The 26,675-nt window shown below is 43.7% G+C and overlaps 1 protein-coding gene across 2 annotated transcripts in view; it reads right to left on the bottom strand.

Annotated features, from left to right (window-relative positions):
• The window catches only part of CACNA2D1 (calcium voltage-gated channel auxiliary subunit alpha2delta 1), a 1,701,483-nt gene that overhangs the window by 251,349 nt on the left and 1,423,459 nt on the right, over positions 1 to 26,675 (bottom strand). For both annotated transcript variants that reach the window (XM_086919803.1, XM_086919796.1), the window contains exons 16-18: positions 16,210 to 16,278; positions 13,531 to 13,605; positions 3,560 to 3,634 (exon numbers count right to left, since the gene is read on the bottom strand). In XM_086919803.1, the coding sequence (XP_086775929.1) occupies positions 3,560 to 3,634; positions 13,531 to 13,605; positions 16,210 to 16,278 (219 nt within the window). The remainder of the gene's footprint in view (positions 1 to 3,559; positions 3,635 to 13,530; positions 13,606 to 16,209; positions 16,279 to 26,675) is intronic.

Genomic DNA, 26,675 nt, shown 5'->3' with positions numbered 1-26,675 from the left:
ACAGGTTCTTATTGAATTGGTTCATCTGGGTAGTAGCAAACACAATTAACCTACTGTGAGTTGACCTGGGCAGAATACCAGATGGGATACTGCTCTGGATAATTACAGGATTTTCAATGCCTCACTCTGGAGTTTTATCAGACCTGGAAATACTGGATTCAGTAATCTCGCGTCCTTAGGCTCTTGACCTGACAGAGGAGTTAGTGATGTAGGCAACTGCAACTCCATGCACCCGACCTACTACTGCAGCAAGAGAAGGGCAGAACATGATTTTTCAGCACTCTCCTCTACTCCTGGTGTTTCTCTCTGCCCATTACTCTCTACTACCTGTTCTATGGGTGAAAATAAAGGCCCCACCTGCTTAAAACTGGTGGTAAATGGATGCATTTGGTGGAATTTAGGTGCTAAACACTGGACAGAACTAGTGAACCCAGTACACCAGTGTTCCTGCCCTCAAAACACCAGGCGATCAAAATATATAGATCTAAGTCTCAAAAAGTCAGTTTTCTTCTTCCTATATAAAATATTATGATTGGTGTTTAAACTCATAAGGGTGTTTCTACTGTCCGGATCAGGTTCCTTTCCCTGGCCGCCACCACCACTTGCATGTGGTCCTTCAGTGAACTCCACCTGTCTTCTATGGTCAGAGAGGGGGAGGAGAGACTGGTAACATGGATAGGCCGGCTCCATGTTTAGCCAGATGTTATGTATATGTTCAAGCATCAAGGTGGGGAGGTATAGCTCCCTTTCTCTCACTGGGCGGCCCATTAACATATGCTGATTGAGCGGGGGCAGAGGGCCTGAGCACAAATAGACTTCACTTGCATTCATGTGTGGCTCAGCAGTGTGAACTAATCCGTGCATTTTTTATCGATGTGAAGTTAATAAAACATGCCCCCACCTCCTTTTTCTTTTCATAAAACTTTGCTGAAGTAGTGTTTTGCGGAAAGGCAATACGTAAATCTAGGTCACTTTTTTTGGGTGTGCCCGGGCCGATTTTTGTGTTTCGCACTTTCTCATTAGAACTTCCAGAAAGACAATATAAAGGCATTTCATTTAAATGTTGGAGGTTTCAAATCAAAATATGCTAGATTTCTGGGTGGTAGGGTAAAGTGGTACATGGTGGGCCAGCGCCGCCGGGGGGGCCCTCGATGTGCTTTGCAGGGGGGCCCCCTCAAGTTTCATTATGCCACTGCCTGATTCGGTGGGTAGAACCGACGACTTGTATTCGGGCAGTCCCATTCCGATTTGGTGCTGGTCGTCCGCTCGTCCGACTGACATCATAATTAGGCTGTAATTGTCATTAGTTCACACTGTAGTTATCTGCATGTCACTGTACTGTGATGTGTTGGCTAATCATCCAATTGATACAGTGGTACATGTAGAAAAAAACGACAGATGTAAACCAGAACTTTAAAGCAGGAGAAGCATGGTGTGACAGTGAGGTGAGCAGAAATGAACTGGGGTTATTGGGATGAGAGCACACCTTTATTTAGGAGAAGATGTAAAAGAAGAGATTTTAAATGTATCCTGAATCGAAGGTGTGTGTGTGCTCTGCTGGGATGTTAGTGCTCCAGGCAGTAATCATGTGCACAATGAAAGATGCCCTCGAAGGGCTAGTTATTTTGAAAATGTTTGCCTCAATTTCGAACGTGTTCCTAGTTCTGAGGACTGTTAGGCTGCTTAATTACGGTAGCCTTTCAGAAGTGTAAGGAGGATTGTTTTGGTGAATAGCTTTATATTCACTACTTAGTTTCATTCGGATCTTTATATTTAGTGGGAGTCAATGGATCTCATGGAATATGCAGTTGATATGGTCGTATTTGCCCAATTAGACTTAATAGAGTGTACACTTTATCAGTGCAAGAACTAAAATGAATATTGGTATTATGAGTACTAAGGTTGTTTACTTTTGAGCAGGAGCAGCGAAAAAGTTACCATATTTTGACACCTTTTTGATGAGTAGGATAAAATTAAGGTAAGCCTAGAGTAAAGTCAAAGAAGTCATCGAATTTCTGAGAGGCCGGTATTGAGAGCACATGTTTGTATGCGTTTGAGCTGAGTTTACTTTGTTTTTGTAGGTGAAGCAGAATGAGATTTTGCAACATACTTTTCTGGAGACTTTCCAGTTAGGAGGACGGAGTCTGGTCTCTTAAATAGGCAATTTCTTCAACCAAAATGTGCGTGTCATCAGCATGCTGTTGGAAGCACACTCCTGCAATCATAAAGGCCAGACTTGAGGTTGGGGTCCTGGATGCAAAATGAATAACACCGGTGCTAGGATAAGACCCAGGAGTACACTAGGGGTGGGCGGCCAGCTACGCTCCGTGCACGGAGTGTGCGTAGTGCCGCCTACTCCGCATTTTGCGGAGTGGGCGTAGCCAGGCGGCACTACGCACGCTCCGCAGACGGAGCGTAGCTGGCCGCCACCCGCCTCCCTCCCGCCCTCCCTAAATACTTTAAATTAAAGGAATCAAATAATTTAAAACACACTTACCTTGCCCGCCGCTGCCCGCCGCGTCCCCGGGGCTCGCTATCTTCCGTCTTCCGTCTTCTTTACTAATGCGCATGCGCGGGCGGCCACGCATGCGCATTTTCTCGTGAGAAATGCGCATGCGCGGCGCATTAGTAAAGAAGGCGGAAGACGGTAGATAGCGAGCCCTGGGGACGCGGCGGGCAGCGGCGGGCAAGGTAAGTGCGTTTTAAATTATTTGACTCCTTTAATTTAAAGTATTTAGGGAGGGCGGGAGGGAGGCGGGTGGCGGGGCTGGCGGCCAGTGGTGTTTGCGGAGTGGGGCTACGCGGAGTGCGGAGGTGGGCGTAGTTTCTCGCCCACTTTGCGTAGCTCCGCGAAGCCCTACTCCGCCAACTCCGCCCAGGGTTAGAGTACACCACTGGCAATTTCACCCATTTCTGTGCTGAAGTTTCCCATTTTCACCTCTTGGTGGCTTTCGGCAAGAAACATTCAGGACTGAACCTCTAACTTCGTTCTGGTTTTCTAGAAATCAGATTGATACACAGAAGCAGACCGACCGGAGAGTTAAACATTCTTGAATTGTTCTTAATCACAAAAGTTACCAATTAAATACCGTGCTTTTATTCACTAATACAGTTAATGTTCCTGTTTCAAATGCTGCTCTGCTCTTAATTGTCCGCAGAGTTTTTAATAATACCAGAAACATATTGCAGATAACAAGACCTTCCTCCTACTTGAGAATGTTATATAAGAGGCATGGCAAACATAGATCTCCAGAGTAGTCGATACACAATACAACAGCGACAACATACATGTGTGCATATTTGATTACATCTGTTCTTTGAAATACTATTCGGTTCTAGAAATTACATAACAAACATACTTTCAACCTACCATATTATATGTTTGCTACTTCATATCATTTATATCATTTCTAACTTGAATTTGCTGTTTATCGTACATTGTGCCTTTATCCTAAAAGGGGCACTTCAGTGAACAATGAATGCATTATGCGTTTCTAAAAATACAACTTATAAATAAATGCGATATTAAAAGCTGTAGTAACTGAGATTGCCAGTGTACCTTTGGTTGAAGATTTGGATGGAGCAACACGTAACCATTGGGATCAATAGCAAAGTAATAGCCATTTGGGGACAACTGCAAAACAAAGAAAAACATGTTAGTTAGAACGCGCTGAGCAATCCTACTAAAAAGCAATTTAGGGTGCAGAGATGTGGGAAATATGCAGCTGAAGCAGAACAGAATCAGCAGAGCAATTCCAGGTTTCTGTGTAAGTTGTTCAGTACCACCAACTGCAAGGCCACCCGAGGGCAGAAGCCTTTACCTTCTGCACTTCTATCACGGTAATTCCTAAACGTCTGTATTCAAAGGCCTGGTGGAGCAAATGTATACAATATGCTGTGCCAGCTCCCTAAAGCGCCCCATACTAAATGTGTCAAGCTGCTGCATGTAGCCATGACAACAGAGCTGGAGTTTAGCACGCCTTTGATTGATGGCACTAGTTTAAAGTTACATGGAGTTGCTGAATGCACTGCAACCCCTCTCGGAGGCCCAGGTTTCAAAGGTATATTTTTATCCTTGTAACGAGACTGATGTCAGTTTTATTTAGTGTGTCTTTTTTAAACACAGAGCGTCACACTGTGAAGTCTAAATCAAAACTCACAGCCAAGCATTGAAACACAACTCAAACAGTTAAGTGCATGCGCACACAAACATGGTTAACGGTGTGCCTGAATCCGAAGGAATAAGGCAATAACCATTTCCAATGCACTTGAAAAATGACTGCAAAATAATGCCCATTTTCTATAATTCAATACTGATATAGCATGCCTAATGAACACATGATTACGAAAACTCTGATTGGTAAATGTGCCCTAATCTAAATACTGTTGGGTATAGCTAGGTGATTTAAGGAATTGCTCAGAAATTTCGGATATAAGTAAGGCCGATTCAACTCATTCAGATATTAGAGAATTTCCAGAGTCATTGGTAACACATGGATAAGTTGAGTCAATGAATGAATATGTTGTATTCACACATACAGCATAATGACACTGTAGCAATAGTATGTATCATGTAATTATTCTATAGCAATTATTTTGCTAAAATACTGGCCAAAGTCACGCATCACAGATGTGTGAAGGAAGAAGGCAAAGATGGTGCTCTATGATACGTAAATTAGACTACTGGGTCAGCTCTTCATTATTTCACTAATATCTATTTTGTGACCTCGACTCACAAGCTCCACCTCCAACAATATATGAGGATCCATACCCCATTGGTGGTAGCTCACCATCTCCTGCCCACAGTTGTTGGAAGGCTAAAGAGCTGACTTTTTAGGCGAGGTATGCTTTAGTAGAGTATGCTTTCGAAACCTCGCCCACTCTCCTCCAATATTTTTCATTGGCTTGTGTCATAGTCATTGGTAAATGCTGGCTTCTGATTCATTATGAGGCTTGTTAGTCCCTCCTTGTTACCACCTTGTCACCATTTGTTACCAGCCAAATAAACGTCCAAATAAACGACTGGACAGTTTACTTGGCACGTTACACGGTCAGCTTTATCTAGGGGTCAGCACTATTTTGTTTATGGGCACTTATAGGAACAATGGCGGTTGCTATTTTTTTATATTTGTTTTGGAGTCCGCTTTAGGGACACTGCGCTTAGTTTATTTATTTATTTATATTTAACTTTCATGTTGAGCGTGGCGTCTACTTCTGGGACACTACGCTCTGTTTAGTATTATTTTTTTTACTTTCATAGAGAGCGCGGTACCCACTTCAGGGACACAGCGCTCATTTTTTTTTCGTTTTGTTTTTTTACTTTAAAACTGAGCGCGGCGCCTGCCTCAATAACACAGCGCTCAGTGTAAAAAGGAAAAAAAAAAATATTAATATCAGCGCAGTGTCCTTGAAGCAGCGCCGCACTCAGTTTTAACTTAAACAAGCATTTGCAATGCAATAGGTCTAGCATTTACGTGAGTTTAAGCTATTGGCATTGAAAATGACAATGACTTATATTTATGTTTTAAAAAACGAAAATAATAGGCATTGTCATTTACAATGCCAATAGCTTAAAGTCATTTTAAATGCGAGACATATTGCATTGCAAATGCTTACTATTATTACTGAGTCCTTGGCAAAGCAACAGAATCTTCTTGTGCTTTTTTCTAATATGGCAATGCTATATATATATATATATATATCCATCCCAGTTTCTCCAGTAAATGCTCCCAATCCTCAGGGTGACGTGAGACCGGCGGCAAAAGCCGGTTATCCCTGCTGTACTAGATCCTGTTTCCTGCGTTTGGAATATTTCTTCCCTCTATATTGTATAGATTTCCCCTTGCCTTAGGTTATATCCGTGTGTCGGTTGAGGATGCTCACAGTATCCTTGCTGTTCAATTTGAAGTGCATCCGCTTTACAGTTCTGATTCGTTTTTCTGCCCCAGGTGTGTTTCAAGCTTGCACCGATAAAGAAACCAGCCCTACATTGCCTCAAAAACCTTCAACAAGCCACTTCGGTGGCAAAACGTATCACGGCGGGTTTATGATCTGAATAAACTCCCAATTTGCTTGTACTTGCCTGAGACTACTGCTTGTGGTTTTCTTCTGAGAGCGTGAGTGGGACTTTGTTTATTTGGGATATATATATATATATATATATATATGTATATATATATATATATACATATATATATATATATATATATATATTACCTACTGGCGGTCGCCAGTAGGTTGTTATAGTTAGGATCTACTTTAAATAGGAAGTCCGCAACATTCTATTGGGAATAACTTTGGCGCCGGTGGACGAATCTTCGCGAATTTCTCGAAGTAGGTGGCCCGCTCCGCTCCTTCCCTGAAAATGTGGGGGGGATTCGTCATACGGGGGCCGAGATAAAAGGGGGGTCCCAAAACGTGTTTTCTCCATGTTAATTTCCATAGGGCGGTCAAACTCACTTTTAGCCCGAACGGCTGAATGGATTTCCACCAAACTTGGCAAAATTGTAGGGACTGGTAGCCCGATGTGCCTTTGCTATGTCTCAAGATATGTGCTCCAGTGGATTTTGAGTAATTTAGGTTAAAAAAAAATATATATCTACAGGCGCGCCCCGGTACGCGCACCGGGGAGCGCACCGGACGTGCTATGCGACTTGCGCACGGAAAGCTGATTGGCTCACGGGTGTCTGTAAACATTCGAAACAGTCCGGAGCGGCCGCCATCTTGTGTCTCAGTAGGATCGAGACACAAGAGGTGGCAAAAAAAAAGGGGGAAATGACCATAAGGGGGCAGAGTAGACCCCCCTGACCCCCTAGGTTTGATGTGGGGGCTATAAAAGGGCCCCACGGCGCAAAACAAAAAAATAAATTTCGATTTGCGCGGGGGGAGCGCCCGGTACGCGCACCGGAAAGCGGACCGGGGAGCGTAGCATGGGGAAAACCCAGTTTATTCACTGCGTCACCTCTACGACCCTTTCTTGCATCAATACGTCCCTTTTGCATACATTACACCTGACGTAGGTATAATGTGGCGCAGGGGCTTACAAAGTGACGCATCTACCTAGATGCGTCACTTTGTAAATATGACTGAATAAGGTGCATTTTTTACAGCACTGGTGCGTCACAAAAAGTGACGCACCGGTGGCGTTAAAGTGACGCATGGCCTCATAAATGAGGCCTTCAGTCTTCTAGTCATGCGTCATATTAAATATGTGACGTAGTATGTCGCTAGGCTCATTTTTAGGAAACCGAGGAACACCCATGCATCCCCCCTTCTGCGGGAACTACACTGGCTGCCAGTTAGGCAGAGGCTAATGTTCAAGGGGCTCTGCATTGTCCACAAAGCTCTTTATGGAAGGGCACCTACCTATCTGAAATCACGTCTGACCCTCTACAAACCAGGGAAGGTGCTCAGATCTGCTGAATCTATCTATCTTGTTCAACCACGCTGTAGACTGACCACTGTGGGTGGGCGTGCTTTCTCGCACACTCTGCAGCTATGTGGAACAAAATGCCGATGGAACTCCGCAATGAGACAAACTTAATGCCCTTCCGTAAGAAATTAAAAACTGTGCTTTTCCAGCAAGCGTGGGGTGGCCTCTAAATTGAAATCAGATGTACCCTTTGTATTGTCTAGCTGACCCTAACAAAGCGCCTAGAGACCTCTGGGTTATAGTGCACTATATAAATCAAATCAAATAAATAAATAAATAAGTACTTACAGATACGTCAGTATTTCAGACGTATCTGTAAGCGCAAAAGTGATGCATTGCTGGAGTGTGTCACAAAAATGATGCAACTCCAGCAATGCATCCTTTCACATAGGGCCAGGCCCCCTGTGAAAGGGCCTGCATCAGTCTTACTCCTGCTGTGATACAGGCGCAAGATTTGGACGCAACAGCGTCATAAAAGTGACGCAGTGATATCTCATAGATTTCACTGCGTCACCTCTATGACCCTTTTTTACCTAAGGCAAGGGGAAATCTATACATTACACCTGACGTAGGTATAATGTGTGCTTACAAAGTGATGCATCTACCTAAATGCGTCACTTTGTAAATATGACTGAATAAGGTGCATTTTTTACAGCACCGGTGGCGTTAAAGTGACCACTACATGCCCCTAAAAAATATGTTCCCCTGCATTTGCAAAGGAGAAGTGGTCCCCTGGTGACTCCTTTCCATCTGCGACTGCATTACCACCCTCTTGAAGAGGTCGGTATATTGCGAGTATTTTGCGACAGCATTTGCAGTCGCAAAACATTCTTACATAGGGTTGAGAGTCACAATTTCTATATAGGGAGTCGCAAATACATTGCGACTCACTGAATAGGGTTTGTACATGGCCCTAACAGTTTTTTCATGCACAAATGGGTCGCTAACTTGTTTGCACATGTAAAAATGGGTTGTACATCTAGCCCCTACTCTATTCATCTTGATTCTCTCTGGAAGTTACACTGTGACCTCCCATGTGGTCCCTAGACGTACAATATGTACTGCAGCTGAAGTCCATTTGTCCATTCTACCTAATGCCCTATTACTTACTAGCAATCTTCATCGCTCTTCGTTCTCTTGTTCTTGTCTCATTCATTACTTATGGATATAACCATGTCCCAGACAGAAAAAAGAACAAAGGAATGTTGGGACCCCTAATCCTACCCCATTCCAATGGGAGTAGTGAAACAGTACTTATCCTGCATTCTGCATAAACATCCAAGCCACCAACAGGAAGGCCGACTGTCCTGGAGGGAGGAAGGGGCATAATGAATGGGACAAAGACAATGTGACGAGGAGTAATGAAGATTAATGGAGTAATAGGACAACAAGACCAGGAGTATTGAAGATTACCGGTAAGTAATAGGGCATTACCCCAAGTCCCTCCAGTCCTTTTTCCATACATTACTTATGGAGCACACCAAATCCAGAAACCCAGCCTTCCAAACCCCCAAAGAACACCCAGGACCCCACACCTAAAAGCAGCATCTCAAGCGAAGCAAATTGGAGAACTACAGGAAAAAAGAGGCAGGAGCACAAAGCCCACAATGCTCCCAACCAACCCAAAGGGATGCCCCACCCAGAACAAGCTGGAGATGACCACGGGGAATAGGAAATCAGCAAGCCAATGGCGCCCCCACCCAGAGGCCAGCCAACCCACACTGGGAACACTCCAAAACCAACAAAGGAGGATTTGCACCCGGCAAGGAAGCACCAGAGGCCGGCTGCAACATAAGGACTGCTTAGGAGGCCACAGATGGAAAAAGAGCCAAAACATCCAACCACACCAGCAAAGCCAGCGACACAGCCAAGAGCCAGAAGATTGATGACCCTGGAAAAGAGAAGGCACCAATAGCACAAAGGAGGCAGCCGACCACAGAAAAAGGACAAGCAGGACACCGAGGCCCCACCAACCCCAACCACCAAAACCGCAGAGAAGAAGGGAGTCAGGCATGAAGGCGACAGGGCAAGGAAAAACAAATCAAGGCTGGAAAGGAAGCACACCTCAGATACCCAAAGCCAAGCCCCAGAAGGGAAATTGGGGCCGAAGCAACCACACCACCAGAAGCAATCGGTCGAAGGAGGACCAAAACAGACCTAGCACCCAGCAGGGAACGAAATAGCCTGCAAGGGCACCCACAGGGACAGAGAGTGTGCCAAAGCAGGCAATAGAAGGTAGGCCCAGCCACACCGAAATGCCACAAACCAACCCCAAAAGAGAGCTGAGGGGAAGCAGGGAAAGATCGAACAGGCCCGCCCCAACCAGAAAACAAAGGCTGACAGGGCAAACAATGGGACAACCCCAAACACCACTGGGGAGGCTCACACCAAATAAGCCCAGAAATAGAGGAGAGGGCCCGCCAACTGGGCCAAGGCACACACCAAGAGGACCAACCAAGGGCAGGACAACACAGACCACACCAAGAAGTTCGCACTGACCAAAAAGCCAGTCCACTACCAGCCAGACCGATCTGGCCCCTAGAGAGCCCAGAGGACACCACTGCCACCGAAATGCCAAGAGGAGGACCAGACCCCATTGCATGGAGGTCCGGCCCCAATAACAGGCATTAAATCAGGACAGCCATCAAAGCACCAAGACTGGGAGAAGAAGGCCAAGACTGAGGCAATCACAAAGAATGCAGGGGACACCTGGATACAACCACCAAAACCCCACCAACCAAATGCACCACCGCGGCCAGAAGGAGGCAGGCCCAATGAGCTCCAAAACACCAGCTGACTAAAGGCAAACCAGAAGCACCAGGCAGCCAGAAACAGGAACCCCACCTGGACAGGAAAAAGGCAGGGGGTGAGCCAGAGGCCAGAGCCCAGCAAAGCGAAACATCCCACCAGGAAAGAGGCCATCAACAGAGCCCACCCTCAAGGGGATGGACCCCACCAGACCCAGAACCAGACCGGACCAGGCTACAGCAACCAGAGAGGACCAAGAGCGGGGAAAGGCAAACTCCAAGGCCACCAAAATCAGGCAAAACTCAAGACCAAACAGGCACAACAGTAAAGACCCCTCCCCAAACAACACACATCAAGGAAACACCCATAACCACAACCCATGGGTTCAACAAAAGATGGAGAACCCCATTGGAGCCAAGCTTCACACCAAACAACACAAACTGCGAACAGCCCCCGCACACCCCAGAACCAACAGGTAGGAAAAGGGCCACAGGACATTGGGCCAACCAGTCCAAATTGGGAGGGAGGAAATTACCAACCAAACAATAACTGGCCAAGAGGGCAAATGACATACCAAGGAAACACCCCAAGCGAGTCCCAACACAAACTACACAAGAACTAAGAGAAGACCCATGACAGCCAGAGAGCAACTGGAGACACAGACAGTTACCAGCCCCAGAGTCACATGGACAGGAGAGACAAGCAAGGCGTCCCATAACCCAACCCTGTTGACACCCCACAGGCACCTGGGAAGCCAGCTGACTTAACCACAGACCCACCAGCACAGACAGGAGGCCACCAGCACATCACCCCCCCCCCCACAGACCTGGAAAGAGAGGCATAGGACCAAACAGCCAACTACCAGCAACACTTCAACCCCTAGGGCAGAGAGAACACCCACCAGTACCAGCCACAACAAGGCCACAGAGGCAACAAAAAAGCAGCGCGAAACCAGGGTGGAAGCCAAGCAGCCCGCATGGGCACACAGACACCAAGGCACAGCCAACCCCCGGGGAAGGCAGGCGCAGAGAATAGGCCAAAGGAAAGTACAGGAAGGCCAACCCAGGTCTCAGCCATGCCAGGCACATTACCACTGGAACTCCAGGAGGCTGGAAGGATTCACACCCACGCAAGAAGGCAAGAAGAGGCAGGGAAGCCAGAAAGGCCCCCAGGCAGACACCTAAATGGCGGCCTCCAAGGCACCAAGGCCCCAATGGACAGAGCCAGACACAGCCCCAAGGCAAGCCCCCCTTGAACCAGGAAGCACTCAAACCAGGAGGCAGGGGCAGAGAACGCACCACCAACACAAGTGGCTCAGGCCAATGAGAGCCCAAAAAGGGACAGCGAGGCCACAAAAAACAGGGGAAGAAGCCAAAGCTCCGCAACCAGACTGGAAGCCTTGTGGCAGCATCTAAGAAAGAATGGGCCCAGAAGACACACAGTTGTACAACCCACTGAGGGAGCAGAGTTCGGAAGATGGATATGCCAGACACTGGACCCATTCTAAAATAGCAAAAGAAGGGCACCAAAAGCTCAGGAAGTGCCCCAAGGCCCAACACCAACAAGAGACAGGACAACCACTACCCAACAGGCCAACAACCCCACACTGATGGAAGTAAGGCAGGGCAGGAAAACTGGCCCCCACACCTAACCAGACACAGGAGAACATGCAGCAAAGGACCACCAAATGAAACAAAGCCACATCCGGCCAAACTGAAAACCAACAATGCAGAGCCACCAGAGGAGGGACACAAAACCAGGATGAGGAGGGACCAGAGACACAAAACCCTGCCCCAGAGGCACAACCCCCTGAGCGGGGAAAACCAGCAGGAAGATGGGCAGGATCCCAAGGGACCAAGCCCAAATCGGCAAGACAAAAATGTGCCAATACTAAACCACCACTGTAGGGACCTAAACCTGTCCCCAGAGGAACACGTGACACAGCAGACTGAGACCCCACTAATGAAAACATAGGTCCATTCAAAAGAAACCAGGGACTACAAGTCACACCATGCACAACAGGCCTGGACCCAAACTGCAGACTGAAGAAAAGAAGGAAGAAAAAAACAGCTATGCTGTAGACACCCCAGGGCTGGCAGACTCCAGACAACACGGTCTGCCAAAAGAGCGGCCCCACCAGGCAGCCTAGGAATGGCCAATGTCAGAGTACCTGGGCAAAAGCCAAAGCGTCCCACCGGCAACCAGGCACACCAGGGGCACCTCCAGCACAACCACCGAGCCAGCTACACAAGGGCAACCACAATGCAGGGCTATAGAAGAGCACAGCATGGAAAACTGGAACAAATATGGCCAACATATACTTGTAATAACCATGAAAGAATCAAAAAGCAGAGGAAATCCGCTACGTGGTACTACACCCTGGGTCGAGCAGACACCTGAACACACCATCTGCCCAACACACCTACCCGCCAGCCCAGGTGCCCACCACCAGCCACAGTGGCTGGCTAGCTGAAAGCAACGATACAGGCCTCCAGGGCACTCCAGGGGCACAACTAGCAAAGCCTCCGAGCCACCATCCAGCTACCACAGTGCGTTTTCCACCCAGCACAGCCACCAGGAGGACGAGCCCTTGCAACCCAGAACCAACAGGGCGGGCCGGCTCCACAGCCACAAAGGGCCACCTGGCAACATCTGCACCTCCCAGCAAACCCAGCAGGCCGGAGACACACAAGACCAACCCAGTCCAACACAGCCCATCAAGCAGACAGGGACATCCAAAGACCCCCATACCCAACCAGCAGGAGCAGTACCCAGCACCTCGTCCAATACCTGTCGACAGAGAGAAACAAGAACATGTGGAATGCTGGGTAAGTACTGGTTCAGTACTCCCAGTAGGAGGATTAGGAGTTCCAGCATTCTCTGTTCTTTTTTCTTTTGGGGAGATGGTTGTCTCAATAAGTAATGAATGGGTCGAGGACTGCAGGGACCTGGCAGTAATTACAGATAAAACATCTGAGCAAATGGCTTGTGAGAAACTCTACATGAGGAATATAGTTGACAGTAAGGCTCATAGGTGGGTAGGTGTGTGTGCATGTGTATTTGTGTGTGTATGTGTGTGTGTGTGTGTGTGTGTGTGTGTGTGAGTGCACGTGTGTTAAGGCAAAAATCTTTTGATATTTGTTATAATATCAAAAATATGAGATCATTTATAATATTTAACCAATAAATTGCATGGTTTTCCATATTCTCTGCAAATCATTTGTAATCATTCATATAAAACATGTGGCATTCTCCTTCATGAAAGAAAATACATATATCAAAGATTTGTAATTTATATCTAATATTGCTTAAACTAGATTGCAAATCCTGGTACCACAATCATAACTTACAGTGAAACGAGGGGTAAGTCGCTGAATATCTGCTAATGATACATCCACTCCCATCACGCCGAGAATCAGCTGGTTCTGATACAGAATGAGAAAATCATATAATTTAATGAATCATATAATAAAATAAAACAAATGTAGTAATAAATAAAGCATGCAAATGATCTAGGAATCTCAATATACTCTTACCACTTTACTTGTAATAAGATGGAGTAGCTTGAACAAAAGTAAAGCAATGAAGCAACAGCACAGTGAATGGCATGAAATTCCAGTTATCATAGGTTTTTCTGCAGGGATCATTTGACAAAAGGAGTCTTTAACACCTTTAAAAATGTCAGCAATGAAAGTGAACATCAAGGGCTGTATTATGATGAACCTTTGTGGTGCAGTGCACAGTCGAATGACTTTTATATGCCTGCATGATGTATGGTTAATTCATTTAACTCAATATTTCTCTGAGTTAGGGCTTTATTTTAAGACAGTTCAGCTCAGAAACAGAAAGATGAAAAGCCTGTCCACAGTTTCCGAACTGTACTATCTGAAAGTTGACAGAAAGCTTAAAGTCCACCTATCTATAAATGAAATGGGCAGACCAAGACTTTGGCAGACGGGGTACACTGCCACAGTGGCGGCTCCTCGAGGGCGTGCTGCGGGGCAATGGGGTTGGGAGAGGGAGAGGCAGGGTGGGGAGGGGGTAGTAAACTCCTGCATATGGCCAAATAGAGTTCAGTAAATAAATAAATACATAAATAAAATGAATTACATTGCGCGAGCTGCATCACCATTTGGTGTTGCAGCGCGCGTAAGGTAATTGGTTGTATTTATTTATTTACTGAACTCTTTTTGGCCGTATGCCAGACTTCACAACCCCCACCCTGCCCCTCCGCCACCCCGCATCACTCCCTCAACGAGCCACCACTACTCTGTCACATTTGCAATGAAGTACCCTGTCCACCAAACTCTAAATCAGGCCCATAGTCATCAAAGATTAATAGACTGTATTCTGTTCTTATTACCTCAATTATTCTAGAGTTGTGGGTTACTATTGAGCTGAAGACTAGAAACAGACAAAACAAATAAAAATTCTTTTAGGCCAAACCATACAATTGAAATCTGACGATTTCCTGAGATATATTTCAACAATACAGACATAGGTACAAACTTTGGTAGACAAGCAACACAAGAATAGCAAGTAACTTGTCTTAATTTGATTTTTGTCACAATATTAGTAGCAACACCTCCATATAATGATACCATTTTTGAAAACTATGAATAGGCCACTGTAAGTTATAAAGATGTGTTTTTTTATGTTTGCTCCAATTTCCAGCCAAAGTGCAGGAAAAAGCAATAAACCTCCAACTCACCACCCACCTAAAAACCAATATTCTTCTGGATCCCTCCCAATCTGGTTTTCACTCAAATCACAGCATCGAAAGTGCCTGGATCATGGACAAAGATGACATCAGAATTCTCTCCCCTGACAGGGGGGGAACCTGTCAACCTAATCCTCCTTGATTTCTCTGCAGCATTCAACAACTTGTTCCACTACACCCTCCTGGACTGACTCCACCAATTACGGATCCAAGGGAAGTCACTCAAATGAATTGCATCCATCCTCTCTGGACAAACTCAAAGTTTCTGACTCCTACCTTACACCTAAGACCTTAAAAACAACATCACCTGTGGCATCCCACGAGGATCCTCATGAAGACCAATCCTATTCATCACATACCTGGCCCCCATGGCCACGTTGCTCAGATCCTACAACATGAATATCATCTCCTACACGGGTGACATTCAGCTTATCCTCTCCCTATCCCCACTAGCACCAAATCTAACTTCCACAGATGCATGACCAGTGCTGCGAGGTGGATGCAGAACAGATGCCTCAAATGAAACAACAACAAAACAGAAATACTCATCTTCAGGAGCAGCAATGCCCAATGGCCCAATTGAACTCGACCCCTTACCTTCATCTACAGAGCATGCAAGGAACCTCATAATGATACTCAACAGCAAGATCACAATGAGTAAGCAGATAAATGCTGTGCCGTCTTCCTGCTTTCTTACCTTGTGCATACTCAGCAAACTCTGCTGGCTCCTCACCAGTATCAGGTGCACCGTCACTCAGGCCATCATCACCAGCTGCGTGGACTAAGGCAACTCCCTCTACATAGGAATCACCACATAACTACTAAACAGACTCCAGACCATCTAGAACGCTCAGTTGGGCTCATACTTGACCTTCCAAGGTCACCCACACTAACTCCACCTCAAATCTCTGCACCTGTTCACGCCAGCAAATAGTTTGAGTTCAAAACGCTCACCCATGCCTACAAAGCGCTAAATAACAAGGAACCAACATAATTCAACTGCAGGGAAAACATCCACTAACATACCTGAAAACCATGCTCTGCATCCCTCTGCTTCGCCCACAGACCCCCGCATTCACAGGAGCAGGAACAGTGTTCATGCCTTCTCGCACCAGGACGCCAAGTCCTGGAACGGCCTCACGCTCCACCTGTGAACAGCACCCACCCTACAGGAATTCAGCCTCTAAGCAGCAGCATCCTCCAACCCCCCTTGATACTCTCATGGGTGATAAGCAGCGCTTTACAAATCCTCTTTGATTGTTTAGCTAATCTATCAGATTTCACTCAGAATCATTTAATAATATAGTACCCTTTGTCCATTGGAATCCTTCGTAAGATTGAACACAGGTAATGTACCAGTGATGACCAGCCCAAGTTCCTGAAATACAATAAAATAGAAGAATGAAGTGACAGTCAATCAGATATAGATTTTACAACTACTGAAACAATTCAGCCAGAATACTGTAATTGTATTTTAATTAATATGATTATGGCATTGTTATCCTTGACACACATTCGCATTACGAATATTCAAACTAATCAGTTGATGCAATTATTTATGACTAAACACCAGATAAAACAGGGTTTGTTAAAATATTTTTTAGTGAATATTAGTGTTTGTGGTCCAAGCACAGTTATGCAGAATGAACTATTGTTTGGCTGTACAGCTCATGTGACATAGACAACTGGACTAAAGGTATGTTTCCCTGGCTTTTGGCAGCCTCAGTAAGGGGTTCGAAGTTATGACCTGCTTTTCACACCTGATGGCCCATAGCTTTGGTTGCAAATTTCATATGTTATTGAGAAATGCACATGGGGATGAAAGCTGTGTCGGTCGATGAGCTAATCCTGTGATATTTCCCATGGGGTCTGTTATCAGAGGCCTTTCTTGTGCCAAGCAGAACGTTTAAAAAGATGGTGTGTGTTAGCTGGAAGGCAATTGAAAATTAATATGGTCTTCATTTCCACCTTACTTGTTTCATTTTTAGGTCTGGCTTGATAGAGCAACAGTCACCAAACCTTACTTGATCAACACAAAACAGCTATCATAGTGGTAGTGAGAGAGGAGCTTAAGCTACATCCAGAAGTTGGTTCCCCTGAATACAGTATTTAATTGGGTCAAAGGTATGCTCCTCCACTGAAAAGAGTGCTTGTATTGCACGTTTGCTGGGATAGCATAGTGGTGAGCTGGCGCATAAGAGGGTTAACTACAGTAGGGGATTTATATACAGGGGTGTTCTGACCGACCTTTTGCCCCTTTTTCTTGAGTGAAGGTGATTGAAGGTGACTTTAGTCTGCTATCATTCTAATAGGAGGATTAGAACCTTAGACAGGGCCTATTTACAAGGCGTTTGATGCAATCCCCTACCCTTTCTTTTATTCTAGGGCTTATAAATCTATGTTAAGGGATAGATTTCTCAGTATTAGTATTAATCCGTCCTTTTGTAAGAATGCTAGCATATTTCTGATGGAGTTATGCTTATTTCGGGCCTTGTAGGCCTCAAACGGGAGAGACTCAATCTTTCTTTCTGCTTCGGCAGCTTGAGATGCTTCTAGGTCAAATGAAATGTTTTAGTTATGAGGTGTTGTTCGCTTGGAGAGAACCGGCTCAGGCTGGCCCTGATCGAAGAACTGTATTTTTCTTTGTATCGAAGACATAACATCAGGCCGGCCGGCTGAGAACGTGTCCTTGGTACGGGGAGGTACAAGAATTTGGTGGGTGGCAGGTTACTGGCCGTAACTTTCCAAGCATGAACAAGGTTCCATATTAGTGAAAGCAGGAGGTAGTGAGTCAGTCAGTTCGTAGGCGGCAGCTAGCCGTTAGCATCATTGCGATTAATCATCTTAAGGTAGACAGTCGCCATCTTGAAGTCCGAGAAAGACCGAGAAGCTAATACTCTCTTAGAAAGATTGAAGTTATTTTAGTTGGAGCAGCGGGCGAGCTTTGACATTTTAGATCAAAGCATACAGAGTGAAACAGTTAGCAGAGAGAACGAATATCAGAGTGGTAGAAACCGATTTATAAGATCGAAGCTGAAAAGTGAAGACAGTCCGTGATTGAGAGGAGAGAGAAGTAGTGCAAAGCAGAGAGAGAGAGAGAGCAGCTAACGAGACAGAGAATAGGAAGAACGTTCCAGTGACTTGGAGGAGAACGGAGAAGACAGAGCATAACGGTGCAGACGTGTATCCGTGACTGTAGGGGTGATCCCAAGACGAGCCAAGACACAGACGAGAAAGGAACCCAGATGACTACCGAGTCCAGACTTCATACTCATAAGGTGACGTCGACCCTTTCTTATTAGTGTGCACACACATTCTAACCTTTCCTTTTGCTTTTCAGGCTATGTGTAATATTGTAGTGTTATATATATATATATATATATATGTAGTTGATGTTGTTAATGAATAAAGATACCCCAGTTCTTAGTGAACTAATGTGTAACCGTTGCTTTCTAATGATAGAGTTAACCTTTCTTCTAGTCAGATGCTGTTATGTGAACGGATGCAACTCCCGTCCAGGTAAATGGTAACTAAGCAAGGAGGGGGAGAGGAGCATTCGAAATAGGGAATAACCTTTACACAGTGTAATTTGGCCATTCTTGTGTGGGAAAGGATCAACCTGTCTATCTGTCCCATAATCGATAACATTGCATTATCCCAGTAGGAGAGAGAGAGAGTTCCCCAATGTGGAGAAGGTATTCATAGGAAAGTGATCGTCGTTGTGTAGCGGCGTTATACCCACAAGATTGTGGCTTGCGTAGGTAATATACCCACCAGATTGTGGCTTGTGTAATATACCCACCAGATTGTGGCTTGTGTAATATACCCACCAGATTGTGGCTTGTGTAATATACCCACCAGATTGTGGCTTGCGAGAGCACTGATTGCGGTCAGTGTATATACCCACCAGATTGTGGCTTGCGTGAGCACTGATGGTTATCAGTGTGTAATGGTAGATAATCGGAACTGCCTCAGGGTAGTCTAGTCTGGGTCCTTGTCGCCGCGAGACTATAAGGTAAGAGTATGGTGTTGTAGAAGATCTAAGCTTGTATATTGCTAATTCCCCATCCATAGGTAGGTACACAGATACCTTTTGTAAGTAGGTCCTGAGGAGGGAGATGGGTACGTTTCGGCTGGGTTAGTGGTGTTTTAGTCTGATTCTATCTGGTCCGAAAATCCGGTCGTTACAAGGGGATAGTTTAAAATCATTTAGTCAGTTGAAACAACAATATCAACTCCCAACTGCACATTTTTTTAAATACTTACAAATCCGTGAGTATTTAATGAAAAATACTGTAAGCATGGTACCTAACCCTCTTATAGAGGCCAACAAGAAAGGTGCTCGGATTGGGGTACTTTATAAATGAATGCTAGAGGCTATGCCTAATGATTTAGAAGCACTAGTGACCAAATGGGAGAATAGGTTAGGATGCCAAGGAGTACCGCTTGAAAAGTCAATTGAACTCGCTGGAAAAATACTTATGTCTGCTAATCTCATAACCCAAATTTATAAAACCCTGTTTTATATGTACCGTACTCCAGATAAAATATCAAAGTGGGGTGGAGACCCAGTAGGAAAATGTTTCAGATGTAACGCCAAACAGGTGGATGTAAAGCATAATTTTGCCACTTGTGTAAAATTAGGGGAATTGTTTAGACATGTAAACAAGTTCATAATTGAGATTTTGAGCACCGCTTTTCAGCTCTCAATAATGCAGATTTTGTTGGGTATAGATATAGAGTCTGATCAAGTAGAGGCTAGCGATAATACTGGCTATCTGATTTCTGTTGCCACGGTGGTCCTAAGACTCTGTATTGCCTCATGTTGGTTACAAAGTGAACCTCCTTCATTTGAAGCATGGCGAACTCGGTTCCTATTCACTTATAATATGGAATATCATTTGTACGCCATGAAGGGAAGGAGGAAAACGGCATTGGGGCAGCAAATATGGGGTCCGGTTAGAGTATATATGGATGCAGAAGATTGATCAACCCTGACTTTATATGCACTACGTGTAAAACCTATAATTGATTTATTGTAGGATTGTTATGAAATACTGTAACATGCAGCTTAATATATAATATATTAAACAGTGGATCTCATTTAATGTAAATCTGTCTAGGTTTGAAGGGTTGACTTGGCTGTACCTACATATCCCTTTTTTTTTCTCTGTTTCATTTTTGGGAAAATAATGCCTAATACACTTTTCTTGGTTCTTGCAACCCCACAATTGTTTGATGATAAGCTGTTTGCTTTATTTTGTACACGTGATCTCTACCTCAATAAAGAAATTAAATTAAAAAAAAAAGAGTGCTTGTATTGCACTTTTTAGCTTGTGGCAAAGCTTATACACTCTAGACAGTAGGACTGCACTTAGTATGATAATAAGCCAGGGATCATGGCATTATCTATTTATTATGACAAGGTAACGTTAAACGACAATGGCATAAAATAGTAATTGTGAAAAGCATATCCTAATATCAATCCCATGAAGGGTGGATTGTTAGTACTCTGTGTGAAAGCCTGCAGAAAAGCATTTTGTTACATGGAATCTCAGATAACTGTAGCAGCCAAGTGGTTACCCCTGTGGCAACTGTGTATAAAGAAGTGTTGTTATGTGAGAATCCTTGATAGAGTGTCTGAGGACTGATAGTCATTTGCTTATCTACCTATAATTTAGAATGGCTTTTTAATATATGACTATGAACTTGACGGTTGCCTTGTGGGTAAGACTCTGCTCAGAACAGTAGGCCTTATTTGATTATAGTGGCAAACTGCTGGCCTGATTGTTGCAATGGGAAAAGATGCACCCAAGGTCATAGGTCTGATGTGCTTATTATAAAGTTTTGAGAAAGGTAATAGGCCTAGCTAATTTGTTGTGAAACAAATGTAATAAAGTCAATAGGAATTTAACAGTTTTTGTTATCACATTGGGTTACAGGCTAAAGAAAGTCATTTTACACAAGGGTTTTGGTGTTGGACACCAACGGTTACACACTCTGGGGTACTTCAATGTGACAAATCTTCTTAGGTCCTTTTGAGAGGGGTAGTATATTGTTTGCAAATAATATTTTTCTACATATTGTACAACTGTATGCAGGGAGGTTGTCAATTTATGAGCAATTGAACCCACATATTTTCATAATGATGTCAAGCCAATGTTACAGTGCTGTTACAAAGGTTTCACCAAATTCCATAGGCTTGATATGTTTATTACAAAATGTTATGACAAAGAAAGTATTCCTGGCTTACTTATTGTGAAAACCATATGTTAAAGATATTATGCTTAAGGGTGGATTTTGCATTAAATCTCCAAGATTCCCATAGTAGGCAAAGGGTTTGATGTTGGTACTCCAATTATTGAAGTAGTATGAGATAGTATCTTAATAAACAAGAAACTTATCGTATATGCAGCTCCTGTTTTGGTATCTGTAGCGTAATCGAAGGAACTAGAGTTGGAGTTTGATATAAATATCTATATCAATATCTGTGTGATTAATGGCTTTTCACGCCCGAAACGCGTCATCTTTGACAAACTTGGCTAACAAAATAAAACGGAACATCTTGCCAACTCTTTGTGGTCTGTTCTTCTGCTTCGCCGGCTTTCCTGGCCGGAGGTGGTTCGAGGATCTGGTAATTGATATATACATACATATATATATATATATATATATATATATATATATATATATATATATATATATATATATATATATATATATATATATATATAAACATATATATATAAACATATATATATACATATATATAACCTGCTGGCGGTCGCCAGTAGGTAGTTATAGTTAGGATCTACTTTCCATAGGAAATCCGCAACATTCTATTGGGAATAACTTTGGCGCCGGTGGACGAATCTTCGCGAATTTCTCAAAGAAGGTGGCCCGCTCCACTCCACTCCTTCCCTGAAAATGTGGGGGGATTCGTCAAGCGGGGGCCGAGATAAAAGGGGGGCCTGGCCAGGCCCCATGTGAAAGGGCCTGCATCAGTCTTATGCCTGCTGTGAAACAGGCGTAAGATTTGGACGCAACAGCGCCATAAAAGTGACGCAGTGATATCTCATAGATTTCACTGCGTCACCTCTACGACCCTTTCTTGCGTCAATACGTCCCTTTTGCATACATTACACCTGACGTAGGTATAATGTGGCGCAGAGGCTTACAAAGTGACGCATCTACCTAGATGCGTCACTTTGTAAATATGACTGAATAAGGTGCATTTTTTACAGCACTGGTACGTCACAAAAAGTGACGCACCAGTGGCGTTAAAGTGACGCATGGCCTCATAAATGAGGCCTTCAGTCTTCTAGTCATGCGTCATATTAAATATAGGACGTATTATGTCGGAAGTACTTACAGATACGTCAGTATTTCAGACGTATCTGTAAGCGCAAAAGTGATGCATTGCTGGAGTGTGTCACAAAAATTATGCAACTCCAGCAATGCATCCTTTCACATGGAGCCAGGCCCCATGTGAAAGGGCCTGCATCAGTCTTACGCCTGCTGTGATACAGGCGCAAGATTTGGACGCAACAGCATCATAAAAGTGACGCAGTGATATCTCATAGATTTTACTGCGTCACCTCTACGACCCTTTTTTTACATCAATATGCCCCTTTTGCATACATTACACCTGACGTAGGTATAATGTGGCGCAGGGGCTTACAAAGTGATGCATCTACCTAAATGCATCACTTTGTAAATATGACTGAATAAGGTGCATTTTTTACAGCACTGGTGCGTCACAAAAAGTGACGCACCGGTGGCGTTAAAGTGACGCATGGCCTCCTAAATGAGGCCTTCAGTCTTCTAGTCATGCGTCATATTAAATATATGACGTATTATGTCGGAAGTACTTACAGATACGTCAGTATTTCAGACGTATCTGTAAGCGCAAAAGTGATGCATTGCTGGAGTGTGTCACAAAAATGATGCAACTCCAGCAATGCATCCTTTCACATGGGGCCAGGCCCCATGTGAAAGGGCCTGCATCAGTCTTACGCCTGCTGTGATACAGGCGCAAGATTTGGACGCAACAGCGTCATAAAAGTGGCGCAGTGATATCTCATAGATTTCACTTCATCACCTCTACGACCCTTTTTTGCATCAATACGCCACTTTTGCATACATTACACCTGACATAGGTATATTGTGGCGTAGGGGCTTACAAAGTGACGCATCTACCTAAATGCGTCACTTTGTAAATATGACTGAATAAGGTGCATTTTTTACAGCACTGGTGCTTCCCAAAAAGTGACGCACCGGTGGCGTTAAAGTGACGCATGGCCTCATAAATGAGGCCTTCAGTCTTCTAGTCATGCGTCATATTAAATATATGACGTATTATGTCGGAAGTACTTACAGATACGTCAGTATTTCAGATGTATCTGTAAGTGCAAAAGTGAGGCATTGCTGGAGTGTGTCACAAAAATGATGCAACTCAAGCAATGCATTTTTTCTTACAGTCCCCCTACTTCACTTCCTTTCTCCTCTCATACCTTTCTGTTCTTTCTTACTCATTTTCCTTTCCATTATCAATGCACTCCACTTCACTTACTCTTTTCATTTTTTTAAGAATATAGCTTCTTGGAGGTAGTTCTGAAAATAACTTCTTTTTTCTTCTTTTTTCTTTTTTTAGAACAAAAACAAAAACAGGGAATGGAAACTGCTCAACAGGAGCAAAAAAACCAAAAATAATTAGGGCTGGGAACGGCAGCGATGGTTCTCCAATGCTCGAACCATGAGCAGAACACTTTGCTCCCCAAAGTTAAGTAGCTGATCACAGTATCTGCATTTCGGGAAGCCTTTGTTGAATGCAGGCTGAATGTTTGGAGCCAGCTCTTGCGATCGCCCCCTCACTGAAGTAGTTGCTCCTCCGGTTGATGTAGAGGCCCCATCACTGGGAACCTCTTGTGCCAGAGCCCTGACACTTTTCCGGGCAAAATTCTGGGGGTGCCTTCTCTCCACATGGCGAAGCATTGTGGAGTTCCCAAAAGAATATTTCTTAGTGGGGTCACCCCGTGACAGGACTGTATGACAGATCCTGCACTCCACTTTTGGAGCATTGACCTTCTTTTGGTCATCAGGTATGGAAAAAAAATTCCAGATGAAATGCTCTTTGACCTTCGGCTGAGGAGGCTCTTCATCAATGAATTCAGGCTCATCTTCACTGCTGGATGGTCTGGCAGCCTTGATTATCTAAGAAAGATCCAAGAGCAAAAAGGCAGGTCTTTCAGTCACAAAAGTGAAAGAAGAAGTGAAGGAAATGGGTGGGGATTTCATTCTTTGTAAAAAAAAACTGTTAGCAACCAATAAAAAGTGTTATTTTAAGGTAACATGACTTGGCGCGCTGACGCTGTGCGCTCCGGAGCGCTTCCGGGGGCGCATAAGCGGCGCGAACGTAGGCGCTTCCGGGGGCGCATACGCGGCGTGAACGTAGGCGCTTCCGGGGGCGCTTACGCGGCGCGCCTAAGTCACGTTTTGATAGTTATGCGGAAATGCAAAATTATTTTCATTTCCTCATTCAAAAAAACTGCTTTTATATGTATGGTACTAAATGTCTTGCGTTATTATTTACTTTTCATTCATATTTTTTTACACGAACGTAAGTAGCGCTCTGGGTGCGCTTTCCGGAGAGCTTACCGGTGCGCGGACCCAGAGCGCCCCAAGAAAAAATTATGAAAAATAAAACAAATTAAAATATTATTATAAAAAAAATAATACTAATTAATACTCACACAAAACAGCAAATTAAAAAAAATCGTAGGTTACAAACTCGATATATAAAGGAATTAGCATTTAAAAAACCTATGAAATTCACTGAGAAAACCATAGGTTTCACACCAGTTATAGTTAGGATTTAGCATTTAAAAAAAACCTATTAAATTCACTGAAAAAAACATAGGTTTCACACCAGTTATAGTTACCTGGAAATTTTACTGATATAAAACCATTGAAATTCCCACGTTATAGTTAGTTGGACTCACTATAACTTGCGCGCCTGCATTGCACTGCTGATGATGTCACATATTACATCACTCATGACATGGTCAGTGACAATCTGGTACCAATCTGCCACTTCCAGTGTTTTTTAACTTTATATATGTTCTCATTTGCATTGTGATTCATGCCATGTGATTTATAGATTGCTGTTTTAAGTCTAGTTTGTTTAAACTACACTCTTTTAACGCACATATTAAATCTATGAATGTGATATTGTTCTTTTTAACTCTTGATAAATTGTTTTCTTTACAAACATTTTGTAGCTTAATTCCCTTCCATTTATTTAAACTTCTTTGATTGTCTCTTATGGTTGCCTATATTGTTAAATATCAAATGGTTACTTTTCCCTGGTCTAGGAATCTATTTTCTATGAACTCAGGGGGTCCTTGTTAAATATACGCTAATTAGATATATATATATATCAATCTTCCCCATAATTTGTACAAACCATGGGGATAGTAATATATATATATATATATATATATATATATATATATATATATATATATATATATATATATATATATATATACCTCTCCTGGTATAACATCGTGTTTTTCACAAAAAAACAGTACCGGGGCCCAAATAGTGCTCAATGCTGTATTTTATTAGGCACACAAACAAACCCTACGCGAGCAAGAAGTTTTACTTCGAAACGCGTAGGGTTTGTTCGTGTGCCTAATAAAATACAGCATTGAGCACTATTTGGGCCCCGGTACTAGTTTTTTGTGAAAAACACAACGTTATACCAGGAGAGGTATATTTTGAGGAAGTGGCGATTCCGCCGGGAGCCCGCCATCACAAGTGGCACGCCAAATCGGGTGTGTTCTATATATATATATATATTTATATAAATATGTCAAATCAAAACAATACCCTTTCAGGGTTCGAGAGACACATAAATTATGCCTAAGAAAGCTGGGAACTTTGGGTAGTTTCCTGGTTTAGGTGGAGAGCAGCACCTGCTTAGAGCACCCTACAACACCAGCAACACTCTGAATCTGCTCACTTAAAATGTCAGTTTTTCTGGCAAAGTTTTTAACTAAAGGATTAGTACAGTACCTTTCATGTCGAACTAGAAAGAGACAAAGTATTTTGCCATTTCTAAGGCAAAGGCCCAGATGCATCAAACAAAAATCCGCTCGCAAAGGGGCAGATTCTCAGAATCTGCCCCTTTGCGACCGGTATTTTTGCATTTGGGATGCATCATCCCAAATGCAAAAATCGCAAATTGAGAATTCGCTAAATTGCGATTACTTGCATTTAAGGAATCTCAAATTGAGATTCCTTAAATGCAATGCATTAATGTCTAAAAAATAGCGATTTCGCTAATAGGGTATGCAAATTTCCATGAAGTACAACTTCATGGTAATTTGCAAAAACTTTGAAAAATGCACTAAAGTGCATTTTTCAAAGTTTCATGTTGCGCACACACATGCCCTTAGGTCATGTGTGTGCGCAACATATGTGCACAGATCAATTTCAGGAGTGCAACAGGGTGTCCTTTAGACACCCATGCACCCTTGAAATCGCAATCTCAATTTGCGAATCGCTATTTGCGATTCGCAAATTTAGATTGTCTTCCCATTTATTCCTATGGGCCTCGAGGCCCATAGGAATGAATGGGGAGGTATTCCTTAATTGCGACTCACAATCTGCAACTCGCAATTAAGGAAATTTAAGAAATCGGAATTTTTGGGGCAATTTCTTGATGCATTGCGCGATTCCTTATTTGCGATTCCTTATTTTTCGCAAATA

Source organism: Lissotriton vulgaris, chromosome 1_1, assembly GCF_964263255.1.
Source record: "Lissotriton vulgaris chromosome 1_1, aLisVul1.2, whole genome shotgun sequence".
Taxonomy (NCBI): Eukaryota; Metazoa; Chordata; class Amphibia; order Caudata; family Salamandridae; genus Lissotriton; species Lissotriton vulgaris.
Note: the sequence above shows the minus strand (reverse complement) of the source record. Positions and strands in the feature narration are given on the sequence as shown.